Source organism: Choloepus didactylus, chromosome 17 (genome assembly GCF_015220235.1).
Source record: "Choloepus didactylus isolate mChoDid1 chromosome 17, mChoDid1.pri, whole genome shotgun sequence".
In the NCBI taxonomy this organism is placed as follows: domain Eukaryota; kingdom Metazoa; phylum Chordata; class Mammalia; order Pilosa; family Megalonychidae; genus Choloepus; species Choloepus didactylus.
The window spans coordinates 31,029,979-31,057,592 of record NC_051323.1 but is presented as its reverse complement, the minus strand read 5'-3'; the positions used below and the strand labels follow the sequence as shown (position 1 = coordinate 31,057,592).

Sequence of the window (27,614 nt, the reverse complement as noted above, 5' to 3'; positions counted from 1 at the left end):
AGCCAAGTTGACAAATAAAATTGGTCATCACACAGTCTAATTAGAAGAGTGAGAAATTACCTCTACCTATTTCTAGCATAGGTGCTGAGGGAAAAGAGGAGAAAATATTGTTTAGCAGTAAGCAGACAAGATTTGACAATGGGCATATAATGGCCAAACACATACACGTGACAATACCATGTAGGACCTGCAGTCTGAATACTTGCCATCTCAACCTGAGTGTGTGTTGTAAACAGGGGCCTTTGCTTTTGGGTAGTAAAAAAAACTCCCCTGGGGCATAGTAACTATCAGAGCCACTTTAGAGAATGAACATGGCCTAGACACACATCCTGTTAATTCCTTACAGACCTTGAAGCAGATGAAGGAAATGTGCTTATTGATACCTTTTACTTTTCCATATTAACTTTTTTATTTATTTTTACAAACCTTTGCCTTGCCATGGAGAAAAAGTTATGTTTAATTTTAAGTGTTTTCCAGTAGTTTAGTAGTAGCTGAAGTCTCAAGAGCATTTGCATTTTTAATGCATTTTTATCCATAAACATTTTTCTATGTATGTATTTTTTGCAGTACTAATGGGATTCCTTCTTAGTCTCACATGTCATGGTAGTTAAAAATGTTTTGAAAATTATTTATTCTAATGAGGTCAATAATAGGGTATCATATAATCCTTGAAATTAGACTGTCGTATAGAGACTGCTAATTGACCCCACTCCTTTTCTTAATTAAAAAATGGAACTCCCACATTTTTATTTCTTAGCTTTCTCATGATTAATTTCTAGCCAATGGGATTTAAGTGGAAATGATTATGTGACTTCCGGATCATGCCCTTAAAGTACCCCTTCATCCCATGGGGTGTAGAAATAAGAGTGAGAATTCTGCAGCCACTTCGGACAATCAAGTGGAAGCTATTTCAGGTGTAGTAAAGCAGCCCTACTAACCTGGACCACTCACTTCTACTATTTATTAGAGAGAGAAATAAATTTTTATCACATCTAAGCGACTATATTTTGGGTCTCCTTGTTAAAACTTAGACTGTACTAAAACTAATATAGAAACAGATGAGCTTATCAACACAGATGGTTAGATGTAGTGAGGAGGAGGAGGAAGTGGATGAAAGTCAGGCGAAGCTGACCATTTTGCATAAAGCTCCTTCAGAAGGAAACCTTGTACAATCCTGAAGAAAGATTCTTACTTGAATAAAGGCCATTGAAGGTAATGAATTGGCCATTTGATCTTGGACAAGTCATTTAAACTTTCTCTGAGTCACAAAATGAAAGATTGGAGAAATTTCTAGTGGACTGTTTCTAGTGCTATCAATCTATAAATGTGTATTGTTCTAGAAAAGACTGGAGAATGATGCAGGAAAGCTTCAGACAGTAAGTACCTGAATTGATTCCTCAGAGATGCGTAGAAGTATGCAGCAGAAGACAGGGCCCAGTAGTAGAGCTCTGTTCTCTTTGATTTCTGCTTGCAAACTGGTCAATTCTTAACTGATTTCATACCTTTTTGATAAACTTTGCTAAAGGCAGGGAGTGGCAGCCAACACAAACTCTGTCTTCCAAATTAACACAGGTGACACTTTTCCTAAACATTTTGCTCTTACACAAAAATAGTCACCAGCCTTCCAGCCTGCAATGTTTCTATCTGCCAGCCAATGCCATATGTGTCTTAGATCTTTGTTATTATAACACATCACTTTCAGGGACCAACTTTCTCTTTTAAGGAACAAGTTAGTTGATGTAAGAAAGAATATAAAATACAGTAGCTGGCGTCCGGATGCCCCAAGGCATCCTCCTCCTCCCACCAGCCCCGGCTCTCTGGTACCCCCTGGCTTCCCACACCACCGCAGCTCCTTCCTGGCCTTAGGACCCCCAGTGTCACCCTTAAAATATGACTCGTGATTTCAAGCCTGCAGACCTCATCTTAGCCAAAATAAAAGGTTATCTTCATTGGCCAGCTCAAGTAGATGAAGTTCCTGATGGAGCTGTAAAGCCACCCACAAACAAACTACCTATTTTCTTTTTTGAACTCATGAGACTGCTTTTTTAAGACCAAAGGACATATTTCCTTACTCTGAAAATAAGGAAAAGTATGGCAAGCCAAATAAACGAAAAGGTTTTAATGAAGGTTTATGGGAGAAGGTAACAATCCGAAAGTTAAATTTTGAAGTCAAAGGCCTCAACTAAACAACTGTATCATCTGATGTTGAAGTTGAAGAAAAAAACCAGTGTTTCAAAGGAGGATACTGATCATGAAGAAAAAGCTGGTAATGAGGATGTGACTAAAGCACTTGATACAACTACTCCAAAGGCTGCTAGAAGAGAGAGAAAGAGAAAGGCTGAAAAACAAGTAGAAATGGAGGAGGCAGGGGTAGTGACAACAACAACAGCATCTGTTAATCTGAAAGTGAGCCCCAAAGAGTACGACCTGCAGCTACAGAAGTCAAGATGCAAAAACCAAGAGGCAGACCCAAAACTGTAAAACAACCTTGTCCTTCAGAGAGTGACATGGTAACTGAAGAAGACAAAAGTAAGAAAAAGGGGTGTGCTGGTTTGGAGGTATTATGTCCCCCAAAACACCATTATCTTTGATGTAGTCTTGTGTGGGCAGGAAATGTATTGGTGTTGATTTGGTTGCAGACTTTTGATTGGATGTTTCCATGGAGATGTGATCACTCAACTGTACAGGAGATCTTTCATTGAGTAATTTCCATGGAGGTGTGGCCCCGCCCATTCAGCATGGGCCTTGAATAGTTTACTAGAGCATTATATAAGCTCAGACAGACTGAGCGAGCTTTGCTACAGCCAAGAGGGACACTTTGAAGAACACACAGGAGCTGAGAGAGTAGCTGCAGCTGAGAGACAGTTTGAGGACGGCCACTGAAAGCAGACTCTTGCTCCGGAGAAGCTAAGAGAGGACAAACACCCCAAGAGCAACTAAGAATGACATTTTTGAGGAACTGCAGCCTAGAGAGGAACGTCCTGGGAGAAAGCCATTTTGAAACCAGAACTCTGGAGCAGATGCCAGCCATGTGCCTTCCCAGCTAACAGAGGTTTTCTGGACACCATTGGCCATCCTCCACTAAAGGTACTCGATTGTTGATGTGTTACCTTGGACACTTTATGGCCTTGTAATTGTGTAACCAAATAAATCCCCTTTATAAAAGCCAATCCATTTCTGGTATTTTGTATCCCGGCAGCATTAGCAAACTAGAACAAGGGGCAAGAGGAGAAACAACCTAAAAAACAGCTTTAAAAGGATGAGGAAGGCCAGAATAAAGAAGATAAGCCAAGAAAAGAGCCCGACAAAAAAAGAAGGGAAGAAAGGAGGTGAATCAAAAAGGAAAAATTTAGCTAAAGCAAGGGTTACAACAACCTCTGATTCAGAAGAAGGAGGCAATCAAGAAGGTGAAAAGAAGAGAAGGAGGTGGAAGAAACTTTCAGGCTGCTCATAGAAGGAAAATGAAGAAAGGCCAACATGAGAAAGGAGCAGCAGATAGAAATCACAAACAAGAGGAACAAATGGAAACTGAGCAGTAGAATAAAGATGAAGGAAAGAAGCCAGAAGTTAAGGAAGTGGAGAAGGAGAGAGAAACATCAATGGATTCTTGGCTTCAAAGGATACATGCTGAAATTAAAAATTCACTAAAAATTGATAATCTTGATGTGAACAGATGCATTGAGGCCTTGGATGAACTTTCTTCACTTCAAGTCACAATGCAGCAGGCTCAGAAACACAGAGAGATGATTACAACACTGAAAAAAATACAGCGATTCAAAGTTAGGTTATCACAGAAAAGTCTACTATCTTGTACAAGAAGTTTAAAAACATGTTTTTGGTTGGTGAAGGAGATTCTGTGATGACACAAGTGCTGAATAAATCTCTTGCTGAACAAAGACAGCATGAGGAAGCAAATAAAACCAAAGATCAAGGGAAGAAACAGCCCAACAAAAAGCTAGAAAAGGAACAGTTTTAAAGACTCTAAATGGAAGATCTAATGCTCAAGTCAGCCACAACATAATGGAGATAGCAATGAAGAAAGCAGGGACAACCATGAGGCCAGCACCAAGGAAAAGCCATATCCAGTGAAGAGAAAGAAACAGAAATAACTGAAGGATTCTACACTAGATAACTAGGTTGGCATACCTAGAAAGAAAGAACACTTGAGAAGTTTGTAATGGTTTTCACTTGAAATATTTAGACTGCTGAAAGTTTTAAATTTTTATAAGCATAGGTTCTGAGGTTTAAAACTCATTTTGAGGGAGAAAAATGCCATTATCTTTGTTTAAAAGTAAACATTGCTATTTGTAGTTGTGCTGTATTAACAGCTACATTATAGTAAATGTGGGAAAAAATCCATTTATAAAATGTTAAACTGCTTTTCCAGACATTATGGTTGTGGCATATTTTTATTTAGTGTGTATAAGTTAATGTGTAATTGATAGTAGAAAAAGGTGACACTTTTAAAACTGCTGCTTATAGAAATCTTTCCTCTTTTCCCAAATACCATGTTTTTCACGCATAGTTTTTACAAGTCTTGGATTTACCTGAATATACCTTTTCACTGTTTGTGGGTTTTATAGAAGTTGAGCATTTTTATGGTAAATAAAATGTTACTTCTTTACATCATTCCTTCCTTTTATCAAAAGTTAATTTTAATCTCATAGTCTACGTTTGCATTATCCTACTTCTTTATAACAATGTGTGGTCTGTATGCCTTTTTGTATGACAACTAGCTTTCCTACTCAAGTTGAACTGGCAATTTTGTGAGGTACAAAATGTGTGTTAGTTTTTGAAGATAAATTAGATTTGTGGCGGGGAATCCAGTGAAATCATATGACTATCCTGCAGAGAGCAGTATGGGTTATTATTCAGAATGAATCTGACTTTAGGATTATTATCCCTCTTGAAATCAGCCATCAAATATCCTTTATAAGCACTGCTAACTAAAGATTGAGAATTAAAAGATTAAAGTTTATTTTTGAGAAATGTCTCAAGTTTCTAAGTTAAAAAAAATCAATCCATGATGCTTATGCAGTAAGTACAAGTAAGAACTACAAAGAAACTAGCCTATTTGAAAACATGGCTATATTAAAGGGAATTTTCATTTTCATTTATTTCTATATCATATATGTGACAGGATTGCAAAAAATGGAAACATAAGTTGCTTTGAGGCAGAAAACAAAATAAGAGTCACTAAGTACTATGGTAGTTATATATTCACATATATGGACTTAAATCAGGGTGAACCAGTGTTAACAAAATTAAGAGTTCTAAGACATTTTGAGTATTAGGTCAGTTAGTGTTTTTCAGTCATGAAAAGAGGCTTCCAACATTTTGAAACTATATGAATGTGGGAAAATGACTTAATACAAGGTAGAGTTATACTTGAGGCCAGTGGTTTTTAAGTTGCCAATAAAAAAAAGTTTGTGTGTCACATGCATTGTCCTCGTGGATAATTGTTTTCACCTAATTTTGAATTACAATAAGTGGATTTCTGATTTTGAGGAGTTTTACAATGGAACTAGGACCCACTGTTTTGAGGGAACCCTGTTTTAATATTATATAAACTAGTCATTATCTGTTTGGATTTGGACAGATTTACTCTAGTTGAGCCATAGTGTCAAAACCTGTAAACTTGTTTTCATTAAAGAATTTTTCTATCAAAAAAAAAAAAAAATACAGTAGCTAAATCAAGAGAAACATTTTTCTTTCATGTAACAGTCTAAGAACTAGGCAGGCAGTCTAGGGCTTTTTGGCAGCTCTGCTTCACAAAGTAATTCAAGGCCCAGGTTTCTTCCATGTTATTGCTTTGCATTCCTGCAGTCCTTGTGAATTGTTCCTTGTCCTGAGGGTTTAAACTGGATCACAACCATCACAACTGAGTTCCCACCTATGTGAAAGGAGAAAGAGAGGAAGTAGAGGGCAAACAGCGTCTCTCTAAGAATTTGCTTAACTAACCTCTTTGTGGAACAAAGCTTGCTTAACTTTAATGGACTTGTAGAAAAAAAAAACATTAAGATATGCAGAATGCCACAGGTGATACAATCGGAAAAAAACTCATGACATTCTACACAGTGAGTCACTTAATCTACTTAATCACCAGTTTTCATTATAATTATTCATTTTAGATGAGGCTTTACTTTTTTCTGTCTTTTCTGACCCTAACATTTAGTTTTGATTCTCAGAATACACACACCGCAAGTGGAAATTAGAAATATTGACATTTGGCATTTATCTTTCAAGATTGAGCCTATATACTCCTTTAGGTTCCCAGTAATAGCACTCACAATAACACAGACATGATGAACCAATTAATAAATGAAAACCAGAGAGCTCTTTGCATTTTTAAGAGCTGTCTCCTGGAAAAGACATTTGATGTCCCTGAAAATAGTAAAATTACCCCTGTTCTACCTAAATATGTATAGCAAAGGGACTTGCACCGCAAATTATTTCATTCATTCTTTTTCTCAGTTTTTTGTTTTTTATCTCTTTTCTTCTGGACCCAGGGTTATCTAAGAACTGGCTTTGAGGAGCTGGTTGCTAAGAGACGAGACGCTGCGAGGGTGGGGACGCTGCACTGCGACAAGCCTGAGAGTGGATTCCAGAGTGGGGAAGGAGGCAAGCAATGCGCGGCAGCTGCCTGAGGCAGCAGCTTGTCGAGCTCCAGCCCGTCCTCTGGGCAGGAGCTCATCGCTTATTGGCTCTGCCACCACGGCACTGGCCCGCGATTGGCCCGGCGGCGCTGGGCCTGGCGCTTCCCGCCCCTCGGCGCTGGTCCCTGGCTGAGCCGGCGGGCGGGGGCAGGGAGCGAGGGCGTCGCTGCCGGGTCCTGGGCGCTTCACGGCGTGACTGCGGGCGGTTCCAGCCGCTGCAGGGGACAGAGGTACCGTGAGGGCCGCCGCGGCTCTGTGGAGGTGAGCGGGACACCTAGGGGGTCGGGTGCCCGCCGCGGGGCGGGAAGTGCGGCGAGGGCTGTAGTACCGCTCGCAGCCGACCGGTTCCCGCCGTGGCCCCCTCTGCCGGCGGGGTGGACTGGGCGAGGGTCCCGCTCCCCCAAACGCCCCAGAACGCCCCCAGCACAGCCCTCAGCCCGCCGCGCCCCGCGCCGCCTGCTGACCCCACTCCCGCGGCCCTCTCTCCGGCCCTGCCTACTCCGGATCCCGGGCAGCCCGTCCCGCCCGCGCCCCGGCCGAGGGATCCCCGGCTTCTGGGCGCACAGCCGCGCCCAGAGCCTCCGCCCGCATCTCCCCCAGCCTAGCACGGCTGCCCGGCGCCTTTGTCCGCCGCTCACCCCTCTGCGCCCCAAGAGTTTCTGCCGCTGCGGGGGACAGTGTCCGCGAACGTCTTGGGGTGCCCTGAGGACGTGCTGCGCGGTGAGCTCTGGGCAGGTTTGAGAGCTTTGGATCTGTTCATCATGGGTTTGAAGTGTGATTTTACTTTCTCCTTCGCGATTAAAGCCCAGTGACTCTGTTCTCATTTGTGGTCAGTAAGCCGGGGCACAAGGCTTGGTCCAGGATGACTCAGTGTTCTCTCTGACACTGTTGTGTCAAAGGCCCGTGGCCTCTCCCACTGGCCTCCCTCCCTTCCCATCTTGCCACTCTCTGCCTAGGGGAAAAAGTCTCTGTTTACGAAAGCCTTGTTCTGTTTCAAAAGAGAAAAGAAAGAAAGAAAAATATCCAGATGCCAGTCATACACCACTATTTGGTGTGGGAGTGCCTTGGATTGCTATTATGAATACACTTAACGTAACCAAGGTTTGTGTATGGGAGAGGGGACGTGAGGTGTGGTCTTAGAAAGTGCCCATTAAACGAATCGAATTTTTATTTCTGGTAAATAACACATTTCATTTTAAATATTAATAAATTCGATATTTTCTCACAAATGGGAGTGGATTTAGTAGTAGTGTAATCTGAGTTTGGACTTTTTCTTGTTGTAGTTTTTTGTTAAATTATACATTTTTCTCAGAATTTGGTGCACTCTGCAGCTACTTAGAGAGCATATATGTTTTATTAGGGATTATCTGGTCAATGCTTTGCTTTTCATACTTACATTCAGACTCTAAAGGATGCTTTTTGAACATTCATTTAACTGGAATTGATATTAAGTAGTCTTCCCTTGTTCAGTATGATTGAGCTGTGTAAAGAAAATGTCAACAGAAGATTTTTTTTTCACATCTAGGTTATCTAAATTATTCTTAAACATGTATATCATAAATGAGTATCCAATTTCAAATATACGTGTCACATTTTATGTGTTTGATAGGGACAATATTTTTTATTAGCTAACATGTGTCTGCAAATGAACTTTTTTTAAGGTGTAGAAACAACAGCAGCACCTGGGGTTCTTGTCCCAAATTCCATTTTAGGCTGTTTTCTACTGAGATCAAAAACAACTGATAATAAAATACCCCATATTCTAACATGCTTCCCAAACTATGTGGTATCAAAAGTGATGTATGTACTAGGCAAACAGAGAAGAATGCCTTGTTCACCAGTGAGAAACCAGGTCCTTAAAAAATGTGACATTGTAGTAGATTCAAAACTAAATTGATTTAACACAGCAGAGCATGATCCTTGTATCTTGCACAAAGTAGGAGCACAAATATTTAAATGCCTTGTGGATCCTTAGTTTGGAGAAGGTTCCAAAGGATACATTAACTCTTCTTAAGGTTTGAGGCTTTATTCAACGTATTTGCCAATTCCTGCTGTGCTGGGCACTCTTCTGGGGAATCAAGTAGGTCCAGCTCATCAGGGAGCTTCCAGTTCTATGGGTTAGATAGAAAAATGAGCAGAAATTTCTCAGAGCCTTTCCAAGGTTAACCAAACCCTTCCAAACCTGTTTTCCCAAGGTCTTCATCAAAACTCAGCAAGGGAGAGGACATTACTTTGGAATTCACTCCATTTTTTTCACCAGTCTTCAAGATGACCAGCTCTTTAAAAAAGAATGAAGTTCTTTTAAGATCCATTTTTTTCTGAGCTCAAGGTGGTTATTAAATTTATAGATTTTTTTTTCGTGCCAATAATGGCCAAAGTAGGAAAGGGAAAAAATAGTAATAAATTATTTACTGAGCACCTTTTATATTTCTGACAGTGTGCTGGGTGCTTTGTTTATTTATTATTTAATCCTCACAACCTCTCCTTGAGGTAGGTATTATTTTTCCTATTTTATAGCTGAGACCATTGAAGCCATACATTGCACTGCTGGTAGTGGTAAAGTTGGATTAGGATCTAGATCTGACTTTTTCTACTCATTTTGTTGGCAGCGTACTTCATTGGAATGTTGTTGTCTCTCCTTTTATTTGTCACATTTGTCTATGAATCTGTTTAATCTGAGAATCCCTGGAGTGGTAATGTTACTCTACAAACCGTTAAAAAACCTCCCTGTGTGCAAGGTACCACTTACCATATATCTTCAAAGTCATATGAGCTGGCCGTTGTTATTGTCTTTGTTTTACAGATGAGAAAATCAAGACACAGAGATTAAGTAATCTGAACCAAATAATACAATAAATTGTTGAATTGAGATTCATGCCTGGGCAGGCTTTCTCCAGACTACACATTCTTAACCACTACGCTATATAGCCCTTCAACAGGGTACATCTGTTGTTACTAGGAAGCTCTGATTTTAGAGTGCTTCATGGTTTTTTTGTTTGTTTAATGTTCATGCAAAAACTGTTAGCTTTGTGCTGTCTACCATCTGATGTCCTATCCCAATGTCTTATATAAACAACTACATGGTACAAATTCATGGTTAACATTTATTGAGCATTTACTACATTCAAACACCTTTGCTAAGTGTTTTAAATCTCTCTCATAATCCTTAGCACAATCCTAGGAGGTAGGTACTCTTATTTTATGCTGCATCAGATTTATGAAGTGCTTTTATTGTCTTCAAAGTGCTTTCACAAAAGAATTCCTTTGATTCCCTCCAAGCTGTCAGAGGCTACCATCATCTGATACCATTGCTACAGTTCTACAAGGTTAAATCACTTGCCTTGGCTAGCATGCATGGGCTGGAGCTAAAACTCAGACCAGAGCTTCAGAGTCCTGTGTACACTGCTTTTGTTGGTCAATCTTTGCTTTAGACTTTGTCCTAAAATAGACCATATTTTTCCATAGGGATGGCTTGTATTTGGAGATTACATTCCCAACTCAGAATTCAACATCAATTAAATAAACCTTTGTCATTATTTCCTTCTGCAAATCTGTGTTCCAACTTCAGTAAATGGTTGAATAAAATAAGTGTCTTGTATGCTTTGATATAAAAATGTTCCTAACATTCTTTTAAGTTTGAACTGGTAGCTTCTTTTTGTCTTTGATACCACAGCTGTCCCCCACAACCACCACCCCACAAACAGAAACTTTCAGAATGGTTTCATTGAATCATAACTAACTTCAAATTGTATTAAGCTCTCTCTCTCCATCCTAAACCATCATTTCCAGCCTGCTATATCCCCTATACTTTATCTCTTGTATATAATGGAAAAAGCATGGATTTAGCAGTCAGTTTTACCTGACTTAGCTCTGCTTTGGTCTCTTACAAGTTAAGAACCTCAGTTTCCTCGTCTTGTAAACCTGGGAAGAGTACCTATCTTGCAGGATTGTGGAGAGAATCAAGTGAACTGATTTATGTAAAAGTCATAGCACAGTGCCAGGCTCCTAGTAGACACTCAGCAAATAACAGCCATTATACATCCCTCTTCTGTCTTTCCATGGTTCACGACTGCTTTAATATAATGTAATGATATATATATTTAATGTAATATGGCATATTGTATTATCTGTTTATCTGTCAGCATCCCTTACCAGACTATAAACTCCCTGAGGGTAGGGACCATGCCATATATATTTTTGTTTCTCCAGTGCTTAGAGTATGGTTGGGACTCACTAAATATTGAACTAAATGCATTTGGAAAGCCATCTAGGGCCTTTTTTTCTTGGTGATCCTATTTCCTGGACACCCTTGATTAAGATGAGGGTCGCTGAATATGTCCCTCAAGGGCTCTTGGGTTGAACTGGAAGATGTGATGGGAGGAGAGATGGATGAGGAATCAGGCAGGAAGCACAGGGAGCCTCCATTCTGCAGGGATGACGGGGGTGGGGTCTAGCATGAGTCCAGTGCCTTGGCTTTGAGGAGGTATGGGAAAGTCAGTTTATTGATGTGTTGTGACCCACCACACCCAAATATATTAAGCACAGAGGACTTAAATAATTAAGAATTACCTTTCCAGAAACTGGAAGTAGGAATAAAAGTCACTATGACAATACAAAACCATTGTCAATTTTTTTGGTATTTTCTCTTCAATATTTCAATAAACATTATTTCCTCTGGCATGTACTTAATTTTAAGTTAGTTTTCACTTTATTATTATTATTATAGCCATTAGAAAAGCCATAAACTTGTTTCTGAAGAAAGCACCTTTTGAAATTGTTAACAATATTCTTTCATATATTATGAGGTACACTTGCAAGTTTAGTCCTTTAGTTTAGGCACAACTTGCACATGTGTACTGCAGATGTGAAACCATTGTCCTTTGGCTGATTCCATTTCAAAATCTGTCTTGTGGAGGACCACCATGGGGAGCAAGGTTGTAGAGAAGACTATTTGCAGTTCCTGCTTTGGCATAGGCCATATAATGCCCTGACCTCCCAGTGCCACTGGGTTCACAACTCCACATAAAGAGTATGGCACCTGTCATGGGTTGAATTGTGACCCCCAAAAAGATATGTTAAAGTCCTCACCCCTGGAACCTGTGAATGTGACCTTATTTGGAAATAGGGCCTTTGCAGATGTAATCAAGTTAGGATGGGGTCCTACTGGATTAGGGTGGGCCCTATCTAATATCACTGGTATCTTATAAGAAGAAGAAAAGAGACAGACACAGAGGGACGACAGTCCTGTGAAGACCGAGGCTGAGGCTGGTGTTGTGCTACCACAAGCCAAGGAACACCTGAGTCTGCCAAAAGCTCCGAGAGGCAAGGAAGTATCCTCCCCTAGAGGCTTCGGGGGAACGCAGCCTTGCTGACACTTGCTTTTGGACTTCAGCCTCTGAAACTGTGGACAATAAATTTCTGTTGTGTTCAGCCACCAGTTTGTGGGAATTTGTTACAGCAGTCCTAGGACACAAATATGGCACCCTTGTATTTTCTTCAGTAACATTCTTACATATAAGGGTACTAAAAGGAGCGAAATATAAGGTTTCCAAAACTTGATGTGTTGAAAACAACCTGCTGAAATCTCTAAATGAAGAGTGCCTTGGCTTTTTATATATGTGTCAGTGTGTGTGAAAGGATTAAAACTGATTATCAGGCCACCTGCCACCTTGCTTCTGAAGACTCAGAAGGAAAAAAGAACTTTCCAAAGAAAAATTATTTCAAACATAAAAAAATAATACTAATTACAGTGATTGTTGCTATAACGCCCCCCCTCCCCATTTATAACTAACAGATTAACTTAAATTTACATTTCATTTGATTACATCAGTAAAAACTCGGTATGATCAGACTTCATTGTTTGTAGCATGAACATTCACTCACAGAAAAACAAAGGGGACATTGCTTAGGATTTGAATGAAGTTATAATTCTTTTTAATATTCAGTGATGTTTACATTTTAACAGTTTAATGCCACCATCCATGAATTGCTAATCAGAGCATAAATCAAGCACACTGAAGGATTTTATATTTTGGGGGGGGGTGTGGGGTCAGTTTTTTTCAGTGTTTTATTATGAACATTTTTGAACATACAGCAAAGTTGAAAGAATTTTATAGTGAATACCTATTTACCCACCCCCTAGATTCTACCATTCATATTTTACTACACTTACTGTATCACATATTTATCCATTTGACCATCATTTTATTCATCCATCAATCCATAATATTCACGTTTTTATATTTGAAGAGATTTGGGATATGTTTTCTATGTTCATATAATCAGGTACTTCTTAATTTATAATTGTTCTAGAATGTTCTGGAAAACATTTGGATTTCAGATGTAAATAAAGCTGTTTGTGTTCCTTCTCTTTAGCTCCAAAATATGAGTCGTGGATATTCAGAAAACAACAATTTCCTGAACAATAATAACCAAATGGTGTTGGACATGATCCTTTATCCTCTGATCGGAATCCCTCAGACCATCAACTGGGAATCTGTGGCAAGGCTCATGCCTGGATTAACACCCAGAGAGGTAAATAACAGTCCCCCAGGTATCTCCTGAGAAAATCAAGAAAAGTGGTCAGTTTGAAAAAACAACTAAGAGAGAGAGATTTGTTTTACGTATTTATTATATGCATATATAAACACTTTATGTACATACCTATTATGATTTGATTAGATACAACTTATATAAATTATAGGTTTTATACACATACCTATTATGTAATGTATATGGTAACTCACCTAGTATGTTTTCAGTTCAACCACATCTTACATGTTAACAACAACTGCAAATGCACTACTAATAATTCAAGCCGTAGCGGTATCTCTGACGTGCCATTTTTCTCTCTTTAAACTCCCAGGAAGCCTGAAATTGCACCAGGACATCACTTGCCTTCAGTTGGCACTGATGTATCTCTCCTGTACCAAGTCCTTTCCCTACCTTTGTCCTTTTTTCATTAGCCTTGAACAATTAAAATAATATTTCTTGGTACCAATTTCATTGTAACAAGGAAAGCAAATGGGCACTGAAACATTCTGGCAACCAGATGGTCTAGATGATCTTATTAGTGTTATCCTCAGAATCAAAACATAAAACTTCCTATAGGGAACTCAGATTTTTGGTGATTCATCCATGAACCCTAGTTTGAGAAACAGTGACCCTTGGATTTTTGCTGCTAAAAGGAAGCCTCAAATGGGTCAATCATCTCAGAGTTCTGGGAGTAGAAATTGTGTAATTGATTTTCCCCCACAGGTTTTATACATATTCATCACTACCCAGCCCGTTATATGTACCCAGTAAATACCTGTTGAATCAGTGGATGAATCATTTCACCATCTTCTTTTATGCCTGACAAAACCACAGAGACTACTTGCCTTCAGTTATATTATAGGTCTTTTTGAAGTGATGATGAGAACTTATTTTTTTGGTGTGTATTGTCACTCCCCAAATTATAGTTGTTTACCTTTTGGATTTTTACATGTTAGGTTTAAAAAAAAGACAAACCTGTGAATTCAACTATTTTTCCAACTTTTTATTGTGAATATTTTCAAACATGCAGAGAAGTTGAAAGAATAGTAGCAACACCCCTATATCCTTCACATGGATTCAGTAATTCTAGTTGTTTGCTTTACCACTTTATATAGATTATCGTTTTCTGTGACATTTAAGAGTAAGTTTCAGACATTGTGACACTTCACTTATATTTACTGCAGCATGCATCTCCTTAGAATAAGGACATCGTTATATTACTACAGCACCATTATCAAACCTAGGAAAATTAACAGTAACTCCATCATGTCATCTAATAGCTACTTCATATTCAAATGATCCCAATTTAGGAAATTATTTTCTAACTAATATACAACTAAATATGAAGCAGACTATTTTTTAGTAGTGTTAATTTTTTAAATAGTTGTTTCTTATTATTAAAGAAAACATATCCTTAAAGAAGACACACCAAAAAGGCACATGAGCAAAATATTAGAATTATAAAGCACCTTTAATCTTACCCTACTTGGAACAATCTGTTGATAGCTTGTGTATCTTTCGTGATTCTTTTATACATCTATATGAATTCTTACATGGACTCATAACAAATGTACATCTCTTTTGCTACTTGCTTTTTTTCTCTAGCGTATTGTAAATATCTTTCTAAAGTAATTAAAGGACTCCTACAACATATAATGGCAGCATACTGTCCTTTTATTTTAGCTATACAATAATTTACTGAATCAGTCCTTTTGTTTTATTTTTAAGCTAGAGTTTTCAAATTTTGACTACAAATACCACTGTAAGATATCTCTTATTCTCATTTCGTTAGGAAATAATTTTTGTTGTGGTTACATATTGTTATATTGGCAGCCAGAAAGGTCATGCCATGCTATACTCCAGCATAACTGAGTGTCTGATTTTTGCACCTTCTATATGGAGTATTAGTTACATGTGCGTGTTTCCAAATTTTTTATTTCCATTTTTTTCCATTTCAATAAATGTTAATTGTGGTTTTAATTTATCTTTCTTTAAATCCTGAAGATGTTGACTATTTTATATTTTATTGTCCATGTCCTTTTTCTATTAGTAAATTTGTTGTTTTGTTACTAGTTTGGTAACAGTTCTTTTTGCGCTAAGTACATTAACCCTTGGTCTAGCTTATTTTTTCTCTGTTTTTAGCCTATTAAGTTATTAATGACAGTGTATTGTATGCAAATGTAAAAAATTTTGTGTTAAAATCTATGGAACATTTACTTTGCTGTCTGCCTTTGTTGCCATGTTTAGAAAATTCTTCCAATCTCAAGCTTATGTATATAACACATATTCACTTATATTTTCTTGATTACTTTTATTTTTTTGCATTTAAATCAAGAGTTTATTTTAGTTGTAACTTTTTTCCTAATGACTGATTACCCGATATTTATTGAATATTTAATTTTTTTATTCCTGGTTTCAGGCTCCACTTTTAGATCTATGTCTGGATTTACTGTTCTAGCCCATTGCTCTTTCTCTCTAATTCTATTCACAGTTTGCTGTTGACTTTTTTTTTGTTGTTTTATTGAATTGAACCCTTTTTTTTTTTTTTTTTTTAAGTTTTTTAGATGTTCCCTTACTTAATTTGCTGGATTATAATTCTTTTTCCATTTTGGAGATACTGTCTTGGTATTTTCAATATGGAGAAAGAATGCATTATTTAAAGTTTTAAAGATAAGTGTTAATGTAACTGAAACAATATATCTGATTTTGCCAAAGTAGCCCCACCATTTTACATTCTCTACTAGCAGTGTATGAGGGTTCCAATTTTTCCTTATCCTCCTCAATCCTTGTTATTATCTTTTTGACTGTAGCCATCCTAGTGAATGGAAGTGGTATCTCATTATGGTTTTAATTCCGATTTCCCTGACAGATAATAATGTGGAGCGTCAGATTTCATGTGCTTATTTGAAATGGAAAAATGTCTATTCAGATCCTTTGTTCATTTTAAAAAGATTTATAGACTATTTTTTAGAGAAGTTTTAGGTTTACAGAAAAGTTAAGCAGAAAATAGAGTTCCCATATACTACTACCACCACCACACAATTTCCCCTATTATTAACCTCTTGCATTAGGGTGGTACATTTTTATTATAATTGATGAACAAATATTGATACATTATTGCTAACTAAAGCCTATACTTTATTTTAGGTATTATTCTTTGTGTTGAACCCTTCTATGTGGTTTGACAAATGCACGGTGCCGTGGACCCATTATTACAGTATCATACAAAATAGTTTCACTGTCCTGAAAATCCCCTGTCCTCCACCAATTCCTCCCTCCCTCTTCCTTCCAAACCCTTAGTAACCACTGATCCTCTTACTTTCTTTATAGTCTTGTGTTTTCCAGGCTGTTAGGTAGTTGGAAATATACTGTATGTAGCTTTTTCAGACTGGCTTCTTTCACTTAGCAATCTTTATTTAAGGTTCTTCCATGTCTTTTTGTGGCTTGGATAGTTCATTTCTTTTTATCATTGAATAAAATTCCTTTGAAGGATGGACCACCTATTGAGGGACATCTTGGTTGCTTCCAGTCTTGGCAATTATGAGTAAAGCTGCTATTAACATTCATGTGCAGCTTTTTATGTGGACATAACTCTTTTGGGTAAGTACCTAGGATCATGTGGTAAAGTTATGTGTAACTTTGCAAGGAATTGCTAGACTGTCTTCCAAAGTAACTGTACCATTTGCTTCCCATCAGCAGTGAATGGAAGTTCTTGTTACCCTACATCTTTATCAGCATTTGATGTTAATCATTGTTTTAGATTTTAGCCATTCTAATAAATGTATAGTAGTATCTCATTTTTTTGTTTGTTTTTAATTTGCAGTTTCCTAATGACATATGTTGAGCCTCTTCATCTGCTTATTTGCTATCTATGTATCTTCCTTGCTGAGGTATCTGTTCAGATTTTTTTTTTTTTTGCCCAATTTTAAGTTGAGTTGTTTAAAGAATTGTTGAGTTTAAAGAATTCTTGATTTATTTTGGATACAAGTCCTTTATCAGATAGGTGTTTTGCAAATATTTTCTCCCAGTCTGTGGCTTGTCTATTGAATATATTCTTTGGAGAAATGTCTATTCAGATCCTTTACCCATTTTTTAGTTGGGTTGTCTTCTTATTAATGAATAGTAAGAGTTCTTTATATATTCTGGAAACATATCCCTTTATCGGATAGATGATTTTCAAATATTTTCTCCCATTCTGTTGGTAGTATTTTCACTTTCTTGGTGACGTCCTTTGAAACACAAAATTTTTTAATTTTGATGAATCAGTTTATTTTTTCCTTTGTTATTTGTGCTTTTGGTGTCATAGCTGTGAAACCACTTGTCTAATCCAAGATCATGATTTACACCTATGTTTTCCTCTAAGGGTTTTACAGTTTCGTTCTTACATTTAGTCTTTGATCCATTTTGAGTTAATTTTTATATATGATGTGAGGTAAGGATCCAACCGCATTCTTTTGCATGTGGCTTTTTCTGTAATTTTTGCTTAAACACAGATAAAAAATCTAACAATATAATTAAAATTATTTATATTTAACATGTTTATTTTTTATGCAATCATATTATTTTCACATATTCAGAATTCATAAATTTCCTATATTATTTATTATATACAGCTATAAGGTAGTCCAAAATATCTATAACTAATCTGTTGACTGAGAATACTTTTATATTTGCACCAGTTTCATTTACAGTTTTTTGAGTTGTCATTAAATAAGATATAGCTACATTCAGTTTCCAATTTATCTATAAACTTTATCTACAAGATGTCAAAATTATCAATATTTTAAAAGCCTATCTACTACTCTCTCTGTGTTACAAAGAATAAACACATTTGGTTAGACAAATGGATTCAGTTAAGCCATTTATACTCTTCCATCTTATGCAAGTACATGTGAACCTGTACATTTTTCTAATGATGCTGTACCATTTTTTTCTTCCTTTGTGCAGAATTTTATCACTACCTCTTTTAGTCCTCATACAAAACCTGGTTTCTTTCATCATATTAAGTATTTTAATTTAGTTTTTTTATACTTTTTGTTTAAAATTTTTTTTATTAGAGAAATTGTTGGTTTATAGAGCAATCATGCATAGAATACAGGATTCCTGTATGCTAATCTATTGTTACACCTTGCATTGGTATGGTACATTTATTACAATCGATGAAGACACGTTTTATAATTGTGCTATTAACTATAGTCCACGGTTTAACTTTTGGTTCATTCTTTGTGTTGTACAGTTCCATGGATTTTTTAAAAATTTTTTATTCTATTACCGTATATTCAACCTAACATTTCCCCTTTTCAATACTTTTAGATATATGTTTTAGTGCTGTTAATTAGGTTCACAATGTTGTACTACTATGATGACCATTCACAACCAAAACATTTTCATCATTCCAAATAGAAACTGTCTGTTTTAAGCCTTTACTCCCTATTCCTTATTCCCACACCATCCTCTGGTAACTGATTTTCTAGATTCTGACTCTATGAGTTTGCTTATTCCAATTATTTCTTATAAGTGAGCTTATGCAATATTTATCCTTTTGTGTCTGGCTTATTTCACTCACAGTGTTGTCTTCAAGGCTCATCCATGTTGTCACATTTATCAGAATTCCTTTTTATGGCTGAATAGTATTCCATTGTGTGTATATGCCACCTTTTGCTTATGCATTCATTGGTTGATGGACACTTGGGTTACTTCCGTCTTTTGGCAGTTGTGAATAATGCTGTCATGAACATCAGTGTGAAAATATCTTTTTTAGCCCCCTCTTTCAGTTATTTAGGGTATATACTTAGTAGTGGGATTGTGGGGTCATGTAATTTACTGAACTAATTTAGTAAAATAATATAATAAACTTTCTGAGGAACTTCCAAACTGTCTTCCGCAGCAGCTACATCATTTTACATTCCTACCAGAAATAAATGAATGTTTGTATTTCTTCACATTATTTCCAACACTTGTACTTTTCTATTTGTTTAATACTTGCAATTCTATTGGTTGGAAAATGGTATCTCGTGATTTTGACTTGCATTTCCTTAATGGCTAATGATGTTGAGCATCTTTTCATGTGCTTTTTGACTTTTGTATTATCTTCTTGGAGAAATATCTATTCAAGTCTTTTGCCCGTATTTTAATTCGGTTGTCTTTTTGTTGTTAAGTTGAAGAACTTCTTGATATATATTCTGTATATGAAACCTGTATTGAATATGCGTTTCCAAATATTTTCTCCTATTGTGTAGGTTGTCATTTCAATTTAAGGATAAAGTCCTTTGAGGTATTTAATTTTCATGAAGTCTCATTTATCTACTTTTTCTTTTGTTGCTTGTGCTTTGTGTGCCAAATTTAAGAAACCATTCCCTAACACAAGGCCCTGAAGATGCTTCCCTAAGTTTTCTTCTAGGAGTTTAATGGTTCTGGTTCTGATAGTTATGTAGTTGATCCATTTTGAGTTGATTTTTATATATGGTGTAAGGTAGGCATACACCTTCATTCTTTTAGAAATGAAGATCCAGTTTTCCCAGCACCATTTGCTGAAGAGACTGTTCTTTCCCAATTGAGTGGGCTTTGCTCCTTGTCAAAATTCAGTTGTCCATAAATGTGAGGGTTGATTTCTGAGCTCTAAATTTGATTCCATTGGTCTACATGTCTGTGCTTCTGCCAGTAGCATGCTGTTTTGATTACTGTGGCTTTGTAAGAAGTTTTAAGATTTGGAAGTGTGAGTCCTCCAGCTTCGTTCTTTTTCAAGAAGGCTTTGGCTATTTGGGACCCCTTACCCTTCGATAAAAATCTGATTGGCTTTTCTATCTCTGCAAGGAAGGTTGTTGGAATTTTGATTGGGATTACCTTGAATCTATAAATTGCTTTGGGTAGAATTGACATTTTAATACTTAGTCTTCCAATCGATGAACATATGTCCTTACATTTATTTAGTTCTTTTATTTATTTTAGCAATGTTTTGTAGTTTTCTGTGTGCAAGTCCTTTACATGCTTGGTTATACTTATTCCTAGATATTTGATTCTTTTAGTTGCTATTGTAAATGGATTTTTTTTCAACTTCTTCTTCCAATTGTTCATTGTTACTGTATAAAAACAATACTGATTTTTGGTTGCTGATCTTGTACCCTGCCACTTTGCTGAATTCATCTATTACCTCTAGTTGCTTTGTTGTGGATTTTTTCAGGATTTTCTGTATATAGGATCATATCATCTGCAAATAGGGAAACTCTTACTTCTTCCTTTCCAATTTTACTTCTTTTTATTGTCTAATTGCTCTGGCTTGTCTTTCCAGTACATTATTGAATAACAGTGGTGACAGTAGGCATCCTTGTCTTGTTCCTGGTCTTAGAGGAAAAGCTTTCAGTCTTTCACCATTAAGTATGATGTTAGCTGAGGGTTTTTCATATATGCCCTTTATCATATTAAGGAAGTTTCCCTCCATTCCTAGTTTTCTAAGTGTTTTTTTTATCAAGAAGTGGTGCTGGATTTTGTCAAATGCCTTTTCTGCATCAGTTGAGATGATGGTGTGTGTTTTTTCCTTTGTTCTCTTAATATGGTATATTACTACCCTTCCATAACTGGGATAAACGTCTCTTGATCATGGTGTATAATTCATGTAATGTGCTATTGGATTCAGTTTCCTAGTATTTTGTTGAGGATTCTCGCATCTATCTTCATAAGCGATATTAGTTTCTAATTTTATTTTTGTGTGTATGTGGTGTCTTTATCCAGCTTTGGTATGAGGGTGATGTTGGCCTCATTGAATGAATTAGGGAGTATTCCCTCCTCTTCAATTTTTTGAAGCGTTTGAGCAGGATTGGTGTTAATTGTTCTTGGAATGTTTGGCAAAATTCCCCTGTGAAGCCATTTAGTCCTGAGCTTTTCTTTGTTGGGAGGTTTTAGATTACTGATTCAGTTTCTTTACTGATAATTAGTCTGGTGTTTAATTTTCACATATTTGTGCATTTTCCATTTTTTCCCACCTTTAATTGTACTTGTTAAAATTATATCTTTGTACATTCTATTTCCAAAACCATAGATTTATCATTCATTTTTATGCTTTTGTGTTTTTAGCACCTGTAAGAAGTAAGAAGTGGCGCTATATGCCAAGAAATACAATACAATAACACTGGCCTTTATAATTACCAAAATGGTTACCTTTACTAGAGGTCTTTATTTCTTTATGCCACTTTGAACCATGGTCTGGTGTACTTTCGCTGAATCTGAAGAACTCCCTAAAGGCAGGTCTAGTGGTGATGACTCCCTCAGCTTTTGATTTATCTGAAAATGTCTGAATCTCTCCTTCATATTTGAAAGAGAGTCTCACCAGATATTAAATTCTTGGTTGCCAGTTGTTTTCTTTCAGCACTTTAAGTATTTCAACCCACTGACTTCTTTGCCTCCAGGGTTTCTCATGAGAAATTGGCACTCAGGCTGATTGGGACTCCCTTTTGCATGACCCACTTTTGTCTTGCAGCTCTTGGAATTCTCTCTTTGTCTTTTCATTCAACAGTTTGATGTGATGCGTGGTGGGATGTATTTTTCTTAAAATTTATTGTGTTTGGTGACCCATAAAGGGAGCACAGGCCAGCTCTAAACAGCCCTGGAAGGGAATGACATAGGGGCCAGGAAGGACACCAGGAGCTTCTTCCGCAACTCCCCAAAGCTGTGCTTTCTTGACCATCCTAGCAAATGCAGCCCTTAAATTGTCCTGTGCAACTCTGAGGAAGCATGTCAACCTTAAGTCTCTTTTGCCGCCTTGTCTGCCCTCAGAGCCAGGCCCCAGTGATCCGAAGTCACTAATCAAAAGCCATGACCAGCCATCGGCCCCTGCCCAACCCAGATCTTGGGGAAGTGGATTTTATTCTTCACCGTAATTTACCAGCAAGTTTCTCCTGCTCTTTCTTGGATGCTGTACAGTGCTCTGCTGGACTCTGGAATTTTGAAATCATTGATACAGAGTTTTTGCCTGTTTAATAGTTGTTCTAGGAGAGGGACTGATCCCTGGAGCTTCCTACTCTGCCATCTTCCCACAATCCCCACTCAGTGTAATTTTAAGACATGTCTGTGCCTAAGTGTGTTAAAAAACATAGGTATATTGATTATGTAATATTTTGACCTACCCTTGAATCTCTTTTAAATGCCTTTTAAAGAAAGTTCATTTTTCAAAGGGCTAAGCCATAGGATTAAAGAGAATTAAAAAAATTCTGTCCCATGTTATTAAAAACCAAAATCAGTGGCTTCTTCATTTTGAAATACATGCTGATATGCTAAATGTTACCCAAACAGATTAATGTTCACCTACAGAAATGATTATTTTAAAATATCTTCAAATAAAAGGCAAGAAAATATCTTCTGATTTTTTCTTTAAAAACCCCACTACCTCTATATCTTTCATTTTATTTCATGTTAGTGTGCAAAAAGGTTTGAAGAACTAAAGAGCTGTGGAACCTCACCGGTTGACAACCAGTATAATCCCATAATGGCTACTGGAGAGAGTCCTGTTGAAACTTTAGCCACATATATCAAATCCTCACTTCTTGACACTCAGGGAGAATTTCAGGAGGCTCCTGTTGGTCAGGATGCAGTTTCCAAAACAGGTAAGGCTTTAAACAAAAAGCAGTACTTGTCTTTGCCATAATTCAGCAAAATAGTATGCAACTTTCCGTACTATGTAATAGTAAAATCTGTTAGTATTTGTATCTTTCTGAGGTTTAAAAATTATGTCTTTGCTGTATTTTTTTAAATTTTTAAGTGCTAACATATAAGTCAAAGACTATTACAAAAAAAAAAAAAAAAAAAAAAAAGGCTGTTATAACAAAATTTTCCACTCTAGTCTCTTAGCCTAGTTATTTCAGATATTATTTACTACTTGCTATGGGTATTCTTTTACTTTATTTTAAAGGGATTTGTCCTAAACCTTTTGCTTCTTTTTTTGGTCAGTGTATCTTGCTTCTCTCTCCTATAATCTTTTTTACATCTACCCTTTATTAGTATCAACAGTAGTTTCAAATGATACAGTGGCAAGATGTTTTCTTAATTATACTGGAAATAATAACTGATTTTAGAAATCCTCAGGGTAGTGAGTTATTTTAATCTTAGCAGCAGAGTATTGATAAAAATTTGCATCTGGAAGAGAGAACTATGTTGGCTTTTGAACATTTGACCCTTAACTTGTTCAGAGTGTATCAGAATTTTTTGGAATCTTTAGTTCGTAACATTAGCAATTTGTGATCCTTTTTTGTACTGTTTCTTCCATATACTTTTAGAAATATAAAGGGAAAATGCTACCCAACAAGAACTTTCTTTAGTTCTTGGGAACCATGAATTTACAGTTTTACCAATCAAGAAGTGAATATCCACTCTTTGCTAGAAATACTAATTCCCCTTCTTTTTTTTTTTTTTATGTATTTGTTTCTACATTTAAGGAAGACATAGTATAGCTTCCACAAGGAATTGTTCTTCAGAAAGTGAAACTTGCACTACTCATAATGATGGAGATAAGACTGAAGAATCTGAAGGGTAGGAGACTGGTTGTTTGCTGATAAGATTCAATATTAGTATCAATGTTAAATTATAAAACATAGGATTGGTGGTTATATACATCATTTATCTTAATTTAGGAATTTTATATTAGACAGTTGCTGAAACAATTGGAATCTATAGTTCATGTGTTGAGCTATAAAGAGTTGCTTAATACCTAAATATATGGCTTATTCACATTGCTATAAATTTGTCTTTGATTTTCCATTAAAAAATACATAATCATATTTGTAAATATTAGAAATAGCATCTATCAATTTAAAACTTTCAAGAGTAAGTTTAAAAACCCAAAGAAAAATCTATACCATTGATTCTCCAACTTTATTCAAGAAATTGGATGTTTATTTTAGAATTATTTGACATACATATACACCATGTAACTATCACCCAAATCAAGATAATAAAACATTTTCATCATCATCCCTGAAAGTTCCTTTGTGCATCTTTAGTTTTGGTGGATTTTTTAATAACACCTTTATTAAGATATAATCCACCTACCACAAAATTCTCCCCTTTAAAGACTACAGTTCAGCGGTTTTTAGTTTATTCACTAAAAACTGATTTTTTATGCAATTTTGTTGACATATATTTACATAACATACAATTTTCCAAAGTGTACATCAGTTGTTCACAGTATCGTCATATAGTTGTGCATTCATCACCACAATCTTTGAACATTTTCATTACTCCAAAAAATAAAATTAAAATTAAAATAAAAAAGAACATCCAAAACATCCCATTCTCTTCTTCCTCCATTGTTCGTTTACTTTTTTTGAATACAGTTTAATTGAGATATATTCACACACCCTACAGTCTTCCACAGTGTATAATCAGTTATTCACAGCACCGTCATACAGTTGTGTGTTCATCACCAGAATCAATTTTTGAAACTCTTCCTTACTCCAAAATAAAAATAAAAGCAAAAAAGAATACTCAAAGTGTTCCATCCCCTCCATCCCACCCTATTCTTCATCTAATTTTTGTCCCCATTTTTCCCCTCATCTTTCCATACATTGGATAAAGGGAATGCAAGCCACAGGGTTTCACAATCACACAGTCACACTGTGCAAGCTACATAGTTACATGATTGTCTTCAAGAATCAAAGTCACTGGGTTGCAGTTCGACCAACTGAAAGATAGCTTCAGGTACTTCCCTCTAGCCATTCCAACACACCAGAAACTAAAAAGTGATATCTATATAGCGCATAAGAATACCCTCCAGCATGACCTCTCAACTCCATTTGAAATCTCTCAGCCACTGGAACATTATTTTGTTTCATCTCTCTTCCCCCTTTTGGTCAGGAAGATTTTCTCAATCCCCAGTGCTGGGTCCAGGCTCATCCCCAGGAGTCATTTCTGATGTTGCCAGGGGGATTCACACCCCTGGGAGTCATGTCCCATGTAGGGGAGAGAGTAGTGAGTTCACCTGCCAAGTGGGCTTAGTGAGAGAGGGGGGCCACATCTGAGTAACAAAGAGGCACTCAGGGGGAGACTCTTAGGCACAATTATAAGTAGGCTTAGCCTCTCCCTTGCAGCAATTAGCCTAACAAGGAAAAGCCTCCAGATCGAGGGTTCGGCCCACCTAATTGGCAGTCCTCAATGTTTGCAAGAAAATTAGCAATAACCCAGGTGGGGAAGTCCCACATTTCCACATTTCTCCCCAGTTCCTTGTGGGGCCCTGCAAATACACTTTACTCTCTGCCCATATCACTCTGTGTGTATTGGGATTTCACCCCAGCCTGTACAAACTCACCAAATCCCACTTTCCATTCAAAGGTACATGCACCTATGGTGTTCAAACCAGCTGATTGTACAAGTAAAAATTGATTTTTAACTGATAAGTCTGTTAGTGTGACTCAAAAATTTGTCAGATTTTTTTTACTGGAATAATCTAATATCTCATACTGTAGTCCAAACAGTCACAGAAACTTTATGCTCTATTATGTCCAGCTATTAGCTGTTGATATTTGACCGTAATTTCTTTGGAAGAACAATTTGTGAACAGTTGTTATTATAATCCTTTTTTTTTGGTGGCCCAATTTTATTTCAAGTGTAAATTTTTTTGTATTAGTTAATTTATGAATCTCAATTAAACACAATAAATTCATATTGTAAAACAGTGTGTATCTTCCTGCTTATTCTCTTCCTTTTGTAATGATGAAGGCAGATGTGGATCATATCGATGTATCTTTTTGAAATGATATAGTTTCAAAAGATAGTAAATTCAAGGAGTTTGTAGTTTGAAGTAATCTTTCTGATAAATCACTAAATATGTTTTTATTTTGGTATTTTTAAAAATTGTTTATTTTGAAATACGTTCAAACATATAAGACACTTAAAAAATAATACAAACTCAATACAGAGAACTCCAACATACCTCACCTCCAGAAACCCAGATCCACCAATTTTAACATTTGCCAAGTTTGCTGTATCATTCTATCAATCCGTTTTCTGAACACTTGAGTGTAGGTTGTATACATCATGCTCCTTTAACACTTAACACAGTTGTGTACATTTTTTAAGGACAAGGATATTCATTTATATAACCACCTGAAGTACAGTTAGCAAGTTCAAGAAATTTGACATTGACACAGTGATATAAAACTTAGTCTATATTCCAATTTTTTCATATGTCCCAACAATGTCCTTTTGAGCCTTTTTCTCCTCCCTTACTAAATCCTATCCAGGATCATGTATTGCATTTAATTGTCATTGTTTCTTTAGTCAGTCTTTTTTTTTTTTTCTTTAATTGTGGTAACATATAGACAATGTAAACTTTCCCACTCAACCACTCCCAAGGATGCCTTTCATTGTGATTAATCACATTCAGAATATTCCAGTACCCTCACACCACCTTCCAGTACTAAAACCTTACCCTCTCCCCAAACAGAAACCCTACAACTATTATGCATTAACTCCCCATTCCCTCTGCCCTGGGCCCCTAGTAACCTGTACTCTGATTTCCGTCTCTGTGTTCTTGCATATGCCCTAGTATTTTCTTTGTAGTTACCATGGGCTTAAATTTAACATCATAAATCTATAATAGTCTTAGTTGATTTGATACCAACTTAGCAATAGTATATACAAACTATGTTCCTATATCCTTCTGTCCCCCTATCTTTATGTAGTTCTTGTCACATATTACTATTTATACATTATGAGTCCCAAACCACTGATTTATCATTGCACTTTATGTATTTGCCTTTTAGATCCTGTAGAAAGTAAAAAGTGGAGTTACAAACCAAAGATAGAATAGTATTGGCATTTATATTTATCCATGTCATTACCCTCACTGGAGATCTTTATTTCTTCAAGAGCCTTCAGTCTATTTCTATTGTCCTTTCCTTTCAATCTTGAGAACTCTCTTTAGTATCTCCTGTAGGGCCATTCTGGTGGTGATGAATTCCCTTAGCTTTTGTTTATCTGAGAACCCCTTTCCCAGTTGTTGCAGATTGACCTATACCAGCACTCTTCTTCAGAGCTTTTCTATACAGTGAGTTTACAGAATAGCTCCAGACCAAAGCATAGTGGTTTCACTGATCCTTTCAATACATGCATCTTGTCTTGGGCATTCTCATTTGGCCCTGGGTATTCCCCCCTTAATATGGTTTTGAATGTCCATTCTTCCCTAGGAAACAGTTTCTCATGTCCCAGGTATTGCACTGTATGTCCTAGAGCCAGCATACCCAGGCAGCATAACTTGACTGCTCTCCTACAGCATTCTGTAGGAGAGTGCTATGGGTTGTCTTTAGATACAGGACAAGTTCTGGGATAGAGAGTTCCTCAGGCCACCGCCAGACAGATCGGGCCAGACATTTGTGTTCCCAGTATGTGCACAGGGGTTACTCTGTGCCCTCTAGAACCAGGACCAGAGATTCCTACTAG

General features: G+C 36.7%; 1 protein-coding gene and 1 pseudogene across 5 annotated transcripts in view; both read left to right on the top strand.

Annotated features, from left to right (window-relative positions):
• The first annotated feature begins 1,890 nt into the window (after positions 1 to 1,890).
• Positions 1,891 to 4,136, top strand: LOC119512593 (annotated as a pseudogene).
• Positions 4,137 to 6,797: 2,661 nt separating this feature from the next.
• KIAA1841 (KIAA1841 ortholog) overlaps positions 6,798 to 27,614 on the top strand; it is a 111,764-nt gene continuing 90,947 nt past the window's right edge. For 4 of the 5 annotated variants that reach the window (XM_037807369.1, XM_037807367.1, XM_037807371.1 and 1 more), the window contains exons 1-4: positions 6,798 to 6,917; positions 13,032 to 13,190; positions 22,600 to 22,786; positions 23,615 to 23,708. In XM_037807369.1, the coding sequence (XP_037663297.1) occupies positions 13,041 to 13,190; positions 22,600 to 22,786; positions 23,615 to 23,708 (431 nt within the window). In that variant the 5' untranslated portion in view covers positions 6,798 to 6,917; positions 13,032 to 13,040. Of the gene's footprint in view, positions 6,918 to 7,170; positions 7,377 to 13,031; positions 13,191 to 22,599; positions 22,787 to 23,614; positions 23,709 to 27,614 lie in introns of those variants that run through there. The other variant, XM_037807368.1, reaches the window with a different exon arrangement.